At 43.5% G+C, this 12,137-nt stretch overlaps 1 protein-coding gene and 1 non-coding gene across 2 annotated transcripts in view; both read left to right on the forward strand.

The window, feature by feature from the left end:
• RTN1 (reticulon 1) overlaps nucleotides 1-12,137 on the forward strand; it is a 36,089-nt gene that overhangs the window by 7,710 nt on the left and 16,242 nt on the right. The window contains exon 2 of the mRNA XM_053474682.1: nucleotides 11,151-11,894. Within this exon, the coding sequence (XP_053330657.1) occupies nucleotides 11,151-11,894 (744 nt within the window). The remainder of the gene's footprint in view (nucleotides 1-11,150; nucleotides 11,895-12,137) is intronic.
• TRNAI-UAU (transfer RNA isoleucine (anticodon UAU)) lies at nucleotides 5,924-6,016 on the forward strand. Its single transcript is given in 2 exon segments — nucleotides 5,924-5,961; nucleotides 5,981-6,016. It is a non-coding gene; the product is annotated as a tRNA-Ile (tRNA).

Consider the following 12,137-nt stretch of genomic DNA (forward strand, 5'->3'; position numbering starts at 1 on the left):
GTTTGAGTCTTTACGGCAGCAGAAATGGGCAGACCAGACGGGGGCCGAACGGGGGCCGATCTGCCGGTTAGTGAATAGAAAAGATCGCACGAGGATTCCATTCTGAATTGCTGTGGTTTCCAGACCGGCCTTCTACATACTGAAGATATATTGTAAATCAGGGTGGTTAGAAGCCTCCAGGATGTATCTCAGGTGACGTCACGTCCCTCACAGTGCTTTGAATAACAATGCAAAGGTAGCCATTGCCTGCCACCAAGGTCGTTCACAAGGTGAGGATGCTAAGAGCTGGTGCCAAAAGCATTGGAGAATTACATCTTGTTTTTGTTAATAATGGTCAGAGATTAGTGCACGAGTACATATAGAAAAAAACATATATATTAAAAAAAAAAAGTATCGTGACATTAATGAATTGTAATACATGCAGCCAGCGCTCGACGTACATTAACGGGTCACCCCGAGAAAGCTGTAGTAGACTCCGGGTGAAGTGCCCAGATGGGGGCATCCCTCCCAGGTCCCGCCCACTGATGCTGTCAGTCCCGCCCACAATGATGTCAGTCCCACCCACCAACGACCTCAGCCCTGCCCATTGCTAACGTCGGCCCCATCCACCGGCGCCATTGGACTACCCGGAGAGGGAGCGCTCCAGGGAGCGGGAGGCACCACTTAGTGTAATTGGGGTTAGAAAGAACGTCTGCATTACCTGCCCAACCAGCCCATTAGGAAAGCCGTACTCCTGGGAGACCATCTGTCCCCAGTAATACGGCCCAGGGGCTGCCACCCACCCCAGAGAGGCCTCCTTAGTCCCGGATACACCGCTGACCATGTCACACGGTAAAAACTTTCCCAAATTGAGTGTTTCCTGGGCCGATGCATCCCGAGTTTTGGATTAACGAGCGGATTTTTGAAATGACTTTTGGGAGCAGAGTAATTGGATGACCGTCCTCGATTCCGTTTCCCGTCCTCATGGGGCCGAACACAAATAGACTCCGTGACATAGAAATGATTTTCTCTAATTAGCAGTTTAGGTGGATCCCGAGATCTTTGGGCTACTCTGCTGTTCTGGTCAAAAATGACCGAAATATGGCAGCTATCCATTCATTCATAACGCACTTAAAAGCACGGACATTTTTATTAAGCACTGACGGATTTACTCAGATTGCAGTATAAGAAAGGGGAATTGCAGGAAGGACAGTGGTTGGGGTCCTCTTATTTACCTAAAAGGTGGTAGATAAATGGAACAGCCTCCCATCAGAAGTGGTAGCAGCTAATATAGTCAGGGAATTCAAACCTGCAAATCGTGTTGTGTCTCATTCATATATTTTTTTGCAGGGAATGCTTAATTGCCATGTGACTCAAAAGTAGGGTGCAGCTATAGAAACCGAGAGCTATTTAGACGTCTCTGTGTCGTTTTATGCGAAGGAGTACAATGACGGATCTGCTAGTATGTATTTGCTTGAAATGGAACATTAAGTGGAACAGCAGCTTGAGGGCTGCATCTGCCACCGTTAGGTGGGTCGCCGGGGGGGGGGCATCACAGCCAAATTGCAGGAACTTTAACAAAATAGAGCTCTGATTATCAGCGTCGCAAGAAATAGGAGTGTGCTAATTAACGTGGGTTCAATCTAACTCCCCCGGCAAGGTTCCCGTATGGAGGGCAAGGGTATAAAGGAGAAGTATGAGGGGGGGGTAATATGTAAAGACCAGGGGCTGGATTCATTGCCGGAGGTAAATGTATCGAATGACAGTCCTGTTGTAAATTGAAATGGGAAATAAGGGGTTAAAAGGCGGCGATACATTGTATCCGAAGCGATGATTCCGGCCAATATCTCCGCTTTTTTTGTGGTCTATGCAGGGATTGCGATTGAATTATTTGTGACAGATTTATCTCCGGCATTGACTCCATGCCCAGTTTTGGTGCAATATAGTAAAAGTATGGGAGGGTTGGCACCCTCTGGCCCCGGGGGGCACGTAAAGCCAAGTAGCCCCTCTGCCTCCCTTCCCACTACGATCAACATACACACACTAACACACATACTAACACACTAACACTTTTATTGTTAAGTGGCCCCTCCCCTTTGTTGGAAGCTGATTGGTTCTGGTAGCCTGGAAGGTGGAGTGAGAAGGAAGGTAGCCTCAGGACAGGGCACTAATTCGGTTTTTTTCCCACTTTTACCCCACGAGACGCAAAACTCAGCTCTGCTGCTCCTGAAACAACAGAACCAAACCTCTCTGAGCTAATGAAGAACTGACGAGCTCTGTGCAGGTTTCATCGTACAGCGCTGCGGAATCCGATGGCGCGATATAAAGCAATAACTATTAATAATAATTTTATTGAATGGTAATAACCTTTTCGAAGGTGACAGGTTGCGCGAATCTGTATTTGTTTGGCTGCGTTTTAATTCCAACAGATCGGCCCCATTCGGCCCCCGTCTAGTCGGCCGTTTCTCCTGCTGTAAAGACTCAAACCTTAATCAGTCATTGGTCTCGTCTTAGATTCAGGAGCCGTATGTCTATCCCATGCATGTTTAATACCCTCGCTGGATTACCACCTACCACTTCTTCTGGGAAGTTGTCCCACTTATCTACTACCCTCTCAGTAAAGTAAAGCCTCTGACCCACCAGTTTTATATCATGGCTTCTTGTTTTCTAATGTTTCTAGATACAAAAGTGTTAATTACAGGGAAACTAGCTCAAAGTTTGTCTCAGAGGGAGCAAACCCAAGTATTACCGGCTGCATATATATATATATATATATATATAATATATACGAACCCTTACGGTAATCGTACTAGAAAAGGTTTATATATATATATATCTGATATTTAATTTCTGTAATGTACTCCGGTCACATGAAACCGCAGCGGCCATTACTGTCACCATCCATTCTCCGGAGAATAAGTAACTTTTACTTCTAATGAGAGCACAAAGACGGAGGCCATCATGAATCAGACCCAGAGTAAAATGTCACTCCGCGAGTCTGATGAATGAAGTAAACGACCCCGGTGATTTCACCCTGATGTTCTGTACCAGCCGAGCCAACAGACATCATCATCGGCAACCAACCCCCCCCCTCCGCCGCCACCGCCGCCATAATACCCTCCGCCAAAAGACCTGCTCAGCAAGTGCCCGTCTGCACTTTATAGATTCACCATGGCAACAGAAATCGGCAACAAGACAATAAAGCCGTGAAGATTACTGTGGGAGAATGCGTTCTGGGTGAATATATCCATATTCTTAATCACAGACGTCTCAGCAGCAGATCGGCCCCATTCGGCCCCTGTCTAGTCGCCCGTTTCTCCTGCTGTAAAGACTCAAACCTTAATCAGTCGTTGGTCTCGTCTTATATTCAGGAGCTGTATGTCTATCCCATGCATGATTAAATCCCCTTGCTGTATTAGCCTCTACCAATTCTACTGGGAGGTTGTTCCACTTATCTACCACCCTCTCAGTAGAGTAAAACTCTCTTCCATTCCATCTAAGCCTCTGATCCTCTAGTTTTAGATTATGGACTCTTGTTCTAGCATTTCCCGTACATGCATTCATCATACACCTAATATGAAGCAGTAACCTGCCCAATATTTTTTAATAACATTTTCCTAAACACACCTCACCAGGTACCCTACCGACTGCACAACTATATCCCCAAGTCACTGCTTTTGTGCCATGCTAAGCGTTTCCTGCATTTAGCTCCTAAGGTGTTAAATTCAGCAGAGTAGGTGGGACAGCACCTTTAACAGGCCTGTTGACAAAGGTCCTCGTTGTTAGTCCCGTTAGAGAGGTAGCGCTCAGGAGTTAGGCCAACCTCAACGGCAACCTCAACGGCAAGTCATCTGTTTTAAAGGTTGAGTTGCTCTCAAGATAAGTCTAGAGCTGTCTAGTTGGACATCTTTAGTGTTTGTGGAGTACATCTTCACTGCTGCCTGTTGAGTCTGTAAGTTGAGTTGGTCCCATAACCTCAGCTGAGTTGGCCATCAAGTTGGTCATCGGCCTCGTGGAGTCTCGGATCGAATGACTTCTTCTCAACGAGCTGAGCTGGAACTGTTGAGTTGGAGCCCCATTTTCCTCTCAACCACCCGCTCTAACTAAATTCAGCTTTGGTTGAGCTACATGCATCCTCATAATAAATCCTTCTTCTAATAAATAAATACATGATGAGGTAGAGAGGTTACATATTATTTAACCCTTCTGGCTGCTCTCAGGTACACATCCTTAGCCATTTTAGCAAATGGACCGTTCTAGATCCCCAGCCTCGTTCCGTGTGTTGGGTGATAAGAAGGTTCCTTTGAGTACCTGGACTTGTTGATTGTTTATGGCGGCAGATACATTGTTTCTCTCTCTCTCTCTGTAGAATAGAAACTCATTTGTAACGATCTCGAGTATAAACCGCGTGAGACCTTTTCTAGTTCACTAATCTAGATGATCCCAGAGCCAAGATTTTTTCCCCCTCCGGATACTTTAAAATAATTACGCCGGTCATTTTCTGGTTCTCGATCTCGGCTGACATTTTATAGTCTGGAGTTCCTGCCATCTTTATCTGCGTTGCTTGTATTTAAATAATGCTACATTCCTATAACGTGAGAGATAAAATCATCTCTAAGACAATCTCTCTCGCTGGGACACCAAATGTCGCCGTTATTGTAAAGCTGTAGGGCGGCGGCGATATTCCAGAGCCCAACCAGATCAGATTTTTCTCGCTGACATCTAAATTTAATCCTCCTAGCTTCAAAGGAAGATTTCTGTCTTAACCCCTTGCATCCCGAAGGCCAGGGTCTCAGTTGGGAACAGTAGAAGCTTCAGGCTTGCAGGTAAAGGGTACGGTGAGGAAGAAGCCCAAACAATCTTTCTGGTTTTAACCTCCGATCGATTTGTTAATTTAGGCACAAAAATGGGTTTATATTAATGATGATATCATTTTATAAGATTATTTTATTTTATTATAAAAAAAAAATGAAGTAGAATTTAGTGGCCAGGAGAGGAAGCAGCTTCATAGTAGGTGGTAAAGTTGCTTATTTTGGTAAAGGTGGGATGTAGATGGAACCAAGAAGAAGGTTCTATCTACAACATTGGGCAGAGTATTCAAGGGTCCCTAAAATGTGGCCCTTGTCTTTTGTGCACCATAATCACTGAGGGCCAGGGAGTTATACAGCCCTTGATCGAGCTGGGATGATACATTTTATGCTTAGCCACAAACCCGTTGGATGTGACAGAGCTGAGTATTAAATCAGGAGGGGTTCCCTGGACCTCGAGGGACTTCCATAGTGAGAAATGTCTTTTTTTCCAGTTCACTCTGATTTCCAGACACTATCCAAGGAGCTCGGTCCCAATCACGAGGACAGTCAAATATTTACCCGGAGTCTGGAGGACATGTCTCTCCTTTACGAGTGAATCGGCGGTGGCAACGTGTTGGTTTGCGGTTTCAGGTTGCCTTAGCAGCTAAGCGAGCCATTCAAAACAAATATTTAATTTCTCACGTTTTCACTTATTTCCCAGCCTAGGCATTCGGCTCGTGTTTGCTTCTTCTTCAACAACATACCTCAAAACATTTCTGTTGAAACTATTTTTATTTGAGATGGGATTTTAGCTGAAGAAGAGACCTCTGAAGTTCTACAAGCTCATGTAATGTAACAATGTTTTCCTATATTGGTCTGATAAAAAGTATCAACTTCCACCAAAGACTCCATAATGATAAAGCAAAGCTTGGTATGATTTAGACACATTTTACTTTTCTGCAGTTCAAAGTGATTGGAATCGAACTCCTTTCTCAGTTGTCAACCAACTTCATGGCTTTGGGGGCCTTCTAAGTAAATCAGGCTTGGGATGTCAGAGGGCACCGGCAATACCGAATCCCTGGGTGAAAGGAATGCAGATATTCCCCTAAAACCATTAGCTTTAGGAAATTGTTCATATCGGGCCACCATGTATAGCTCCAGTGGCGCAATCGGTTAGCGCGCGGTACTTATAAGGCAGTATTCGGTGAGCAATGCCGAGGTTGTGAGTTCGAGCCTCACCTGGAGCATGTTTTGCACCGCATTTAAATATATGTAAAAAAATATGTATACTAGTCATAAAAGGGTTATATACAAAAAAAGGGCAATTCTGGTTCAAAGTTTGAAAAAAAAATGTTATATTGTTCCATTAGAAGGTTCATGTATCTCCTGTTAAAGGCGAGGAACCAGGATTTTCAGGAGATCACAGGAGTCCTAGACACGTTGAGCATTTTTACATTGGACGATATGGAGTGGGGCAAATAAAATTGGATGCAATTGGGTTTTTGGAGTGCTGAAAAGTGTAGCTGTTTGACGTTACATCATGAGACCTTCATGATTGCTCATCAAAGCCAGCAGTAGAACCAAATTAGGTCCTACAGGAGGTACCAGGTCGTTATCTACAGTAATTCATTGATATCTCATCAATATAACTTATGATAACATACTGATTAGTATTATCTGATGTACAGCTGTCACGGGGCATTAAACAAAATATTATATATGTGATATTCAGAGCAAGGACGTTGAGTTTCAGTCTTCTCCGCTCAATTGATTTTCTAAGTAACACAATCCATTTTCAGCCTCATAAATGCAGTTTTGGCACAGATTCAGAAAGCGTTCATTGATTCGTATGACTTATTTTCTGTGGTTATATTATATATTTGCATTGTAGCAGAAATTAGGGGCGCCACGGTATTGACCCCTGGAGTGCCAGGGCTTTGCTTCCACCTTTTAGGGCTTAAATGGTCAAACTGCTGAGTGCACAATATGCATATTCTTATTTTGGAGGAAAATGAATATGTTGTCCATTCTATAAGCTCCTTGGTTTATCCTCCGCCTTCTAACCATGTATGTTAAAATAGACGGGAGTCATGGGATAAAGCTGTATGCATCACAACACCCCACGCCTGCTTGCTGCATCACGAGCCACGTGGACAATTGGTGACTACAGTTTGGGCGATAGATGATAAAATATTTCTGCATGGTTTTCAGCCTGGATTTTTTAAAAATGATTTATTTATATCTTTTAATGTTTCAAGTTCCAGATGAGGATATGCGAGTTCACATCGACCTCGCATACCCTCGTCAGTAACACACAAAATTTAAAGCCACTTGCAATGCCTCGCTAACAACTCATAGATTCCCAAATCTGTGAGTTGTCTTGCAAGTCTTAGCCTGCAAAGGCATTCAAAGGTTAACCCTTAACTTGCGTGACTACTGAAGTTCTTGGTAAATACCCCCAACAGAGTTGAATCCACAAGTCAGGTCTCACTGCGTAATTGAATAAAATCAAGTTCCTCGATACTATTCCAACCCTTAGACCCAAGAATATAAACAAGATGATTTGAATGATGGTAACTAAGGGTTAATACTAACCCAGTAACTGGGGACGGCACATTAATCAGTAGAATACCTATCTGCTTATGTTGTCACATAACTGGCTGCCAGATCTGAAGATATTTGTGTGCATTTATCTGCTTTTGTCACCCGTTGCGCTATAAACTGAAAAATAAAGAGTTATGTTTCTATCTTTAATGGGATCAGCCGTAAAATCCGGCGATCGCTGCAATTTTCTACGCCCCGTTTTGCTTACGGATCACAGGAGCGCGCCTGCCGTGAAGATGCACTTTCTAAAAGCCCAGAGCCATCCAGATACAATATTTATTTCCAGCGGAAGCTTCCTGACGAGTGACCTAGTTCTGCTCGCGAGCTATGATACATATCACAGCTTAACGAGTGCGTTGGGGCAAGAATCTGGGAATAAGAGGAAGGATATAAGCGTAATCCCCGGTCTTTTGACGAAGACTTTTATCGCAGTGCAGATGGGTGGGAACCGATAAAAAAAAAATATGACAGCGCGATTCCTGATTATCGGAGTCAAGAGAAGTCAAGGGCGAGGGACCGGCTTTAAGAATACCGCAGCGCGTGCCGAGCATGGCTGCTCATACAAATACTAGGGGCGTGGAGCAACGATGTGTTTAGATTAAAGGGACCTCCAGTCCTCGAGGGCCACAGACAGGCCAGGATTTCCGTGCATCCCTGCCTGCGAACAAATAATTCAATGGCTTTTTAATAGCGAAGCCTGCTTAAGGGGCAAATGCATGTATATGGGCGTAATTCTGCAGATTCCCCCCCCCCATGCACTTGTATAATGGACGACACACAAAATTTAAAGGGACCACGCAGTTATCGTATGCATTAAAGTGCATGTGACGGCTAAAGTGCCCCTTTAATAGGAAGGCATCTTTGTGAGAGATGACACTACATTAACCCTTTAATGACGGGCTCAAAATGCATTGTTTTCAACCGGAAGGTAAGCACATTCATCGCGTCTTTCCGTGGTAAGCAAATATAGAACTTTTACAAACCCTACAATATGAAGTCTTCTGTTTCATGGTTTATATCGACAGCAAGTGGGCTGCCTGGCAATGCTTAGAGTCCTCTCTAGGCCATAGATTACCAATACAATGCGCGAGAGAGCGTGATTCAGGGGAGGCGCAATGCTTTCCTGCCGCTGATTGGCTGCTTCAAGGAGCCAATTAGTGGCCTGAAACATCCCACGAAGAGATTCTTCTGCTCCAGAAAGTAATTCCAGGTGCATTCATTGCTCGGCGGGCTGTCTGGGATACCGGAGGGTCCCTTTAATTATAATTATTTAATAAGAAACAGGCTTTTATGGAAAAATATAAAACATATATTTGCATTTGAAATCACATGTTCTGACTGATGGATTAAATAATTTGACCTTGTTATTTTCCCCTCCATAACATTGACATGTAAATGAGTATGCTAATGAGCAGCTTCATTACATGATAAGTGATTTGCATACAGAAGTGCCCGGCGGCGTCACGCAGTCACCAATCAAGTATCTTAAAACAGCGTGTTCTCTTAATCAATACGTTTTGCTTAGCTTGCCCTGCATAATGTATAGTTAAATCTTTGAGATGACATTGACGACGTCTCCTTCCGTTACCTACGCTTCATACGGGGCCGGCCAAGCCCTTCTTGCAGGAGATGATCTCTGGGGTCGTCCAACTGATAAAATAAAAAAAATGCTTAGCTCAATACAGCCCGTCTTAAACAACGTTAAGCGAATAAACCCCACAAGTGACTACATCGGGACAGTTGGCAACTATACCTTAAAGTCTAACATTTCAATCACCAGGGTGGAAGTAAGAAGACCAAACTTCGCCCGTTTCTCCTGCTGTAAAGACTCAAACCTCAATCAGTCGTTGGTCTCGTCTTAGATTCAGGAGCCGTATGTCCATCCCATGCATGTTTAATACCCTCACTGTATTAGCCTCTACCACTTCTGCCGGGAGGCTGTTCCACTTATCTACTACTCTCTTAATAAAGTGAGACCATCTCACCCTCTAGTTGTTGATTCTGGCTTCTTGTCCTGACATTTCTCCTCCTTTGAAATAAACGTCTCCTCCGGTGATTGGAATAGATTGGAGGTTATTCAGCGATCGGTGAAATATCTCTGCCGCCCGTCTCCGGCCTGATCTCCCGCCAATCATTTCAGAGAATGCCGTGGCTTTTATATAAATGATGTGTTAAAACGCAGTAAGTCAGCCGGGGCACTTTGACCCAGATCGTCTTATAGCACCGGCGACTCCGGAGATTTAACTCTTACTCACCCAATGGAGAGACCGCGGCCAATTCTTTTATATTAATTTAATATTTATTATTATAATATTAATTCTCCCCGTATATATATATAGCAGATCGGCTTCCTTTACAGACTATATATTTCTAGCTGATATAAAATTGGATTGATATTTTTTTACTTCTTACCCATTACCAAAATGTAACCAAATAAATACTGTTAATTCTCCGTTGATTAAAGGTGCTGTCCCATTTGCTCTGCTACATTTAACTCTTTTTCAAACTAAATGTAGCAATAGACCCATCATTCCTAGTTCCTAACAATAATTCTTTAATCTTCTAATATTTGGCCTCTTTCATATTTTTTTTTTTCCAGGGAATGTTTAATTGTCAGGTGACACAAAAAAGCTGACACTGGTTGGTTGTTGCCAAAGCAACCGGAGAAAACATTTTTAGTCTAGTGGCTTGTTCTCATCCAATGAAGCCTTCACAGAATAAAATGACAGATCTGCAGTGGAACCACACATTTTCAGTTTCTATGGCAACACCCTACCAGTGTTTGTTTTAGTGTCACATGACAATTAAGTTGTTCCTGGATAAAATTATATATATATATATATATATATATATATTATTTATTTATTTTTTTTTTTAATGTACTTGGTTAATGACTGCCGAGAGGGGTTTGGACTCAGTTGTAAGAACGATGTTTCTAGCGCGGCATTTTTTTAGGTGTGAATGTGTTAAATTCAGCGAGTGGGTGGAACGGCGTCTTTAAATACGGCTCACTTTTACATGATTGTTTTAATGAATTGCAGTCGTTTGTAATTGTATTCAAACCACACGCCATTAACAGTCCTTTCCAATTAAAATCACTTTGCCAGCCATCGCTGATACATTTTAGAACGTTCACGTTTGCTGCGAGCCATTAGTCTGCTCGGGTTCCAATCGCTTTGGCATCCCTCCGTTTCTGTATTAAAGTGCAACGAAGGCATAATTATTAAAGGGATAACAAAGCCTTTCATTAATATTCACGTCTTAACTCGAGAAGGGCTGATTTTAGGGTTCCTAAGAGTTCCAAAATTGCCCTTTCTCAATTTAAAAAGGGATTCAAGTGAGCAGTGGGGTCCCAGCTCCGGTCTCAAGAATAAGGATAGAAACATTTAAAAACTTTAGTATACAGAAGAGAAGTTTACTTCAAATGAAGAGAACAAGAGGCTAAAATCTAAAACTAGAGGGTCAGAGATGGAATGGAAGGATTTTTTACTTTATTGAGAGGGTGGTAGATAAGTGGAAGAGCCTCCCAGCAGAGGTGGTAGGGGGTAATACAGTGAGGGTATTAAACATGCATGGGATAGACATACGGCTCCTGAGTGTAAAACGACTGATTAAGGTTTGAGTCTTTACAGCAGGAGAAATGGGGGACTAGACGGGGGCCGGATGGCCACAAAATGTGAGGTTTTATATCACATACAAAATAAATAAGTAAATAAAATATTTATATTCTAGAATGTTCTAATACTTGATTAATGACGGGTTTTGCTTTTGTTCTAGATTATACCGAACTATTCCATTCCCCTGAACGCGACCGTCAGAAGCTACCAGGTGCCGACGAGGGAGCCTTTTACACATCTCTGACCTCCGATGAGAACCCTGCCTCTCGGGCCGACTCGGCCTACTACACGGGCATTCTTAAGAAAGGAAGTGAAGGCGCGTATGCAGACATGTCCGATGAGTACGACGGCGGAACGCATCCTTCCCAGGAAATGCCAGCGTCGGAAGGCCGGGGCTTGTTGAGTTCCGATTCTGGAATAGGGATGACCCCTGCAGAAAGCAGTGACGTGAACAAAACTTTGGTGGATCCTACCGGAGAAGATAAAGTAGATTCTTACAAATATATGGATATGAGCAGATCGCCCGAAGCAAAACCACAAGAAACAGGCGGAGAGGAAGCAAAACCAAGCTCCGGAGGCCATGGGCACGCTGAAGAACTCGGAATCCACACCAAAGATCGTTACAGCGGCAAAAGATCTGAAGATCTCCCTTTTGTAGCATATATGGAGGACCCGGATGACGATGTTGGGTTATACACAACAAGAACCAAAGACGCTAAAATGTCACCGGTGAAAATCACGCTGACGGGGGCAGAAACCCAAGAAGAAGCTGATCTCTTCGGAACCTACCAGGATAAATCGGAAGCCGGCTTGAAACCAAGTTCCGACGTGGTACCAACCGTGACTGTTTCAGAGCCAGAGGATGACAGCCCTGAATCCCTGACCCCTCCTTCCACCGACACAGGTGAACGGATTCACAAATGGAACGGGGTGGACAAGGTTTAGCTTAGGTTTAGGGGGTAAACAAGTTTGATTTTGCCACACATTAGAACCCTTTTTGATCCCTTCCAACATCAAGGGTTCCATAACTGATCACAGGGAATGATGACTTTACAGCATTTAGATCCACACTGATCTCTTCTGGGTAGACTCATTCATGGCGCGTCTTAACCCGTCTACTGTATTTGGCAGAAGGATTCTCGATTAG

The sequence above is a fragment of the Spea bombifrons genome, chromosome 9 (assembly GCF_027358695.1).
Source record: "Spea bombifrons isolate aSpeBom1 chromosome 9, aSpeBom1.2.pri, whole genome shotgun sequence".
In the NCBI taxonomy this organism is placed as follows: Eukaryota; Metazoa; Chordata; class Amphibia; order Anura; family Pelobatidae; genus Spea; species Spea bombifrons.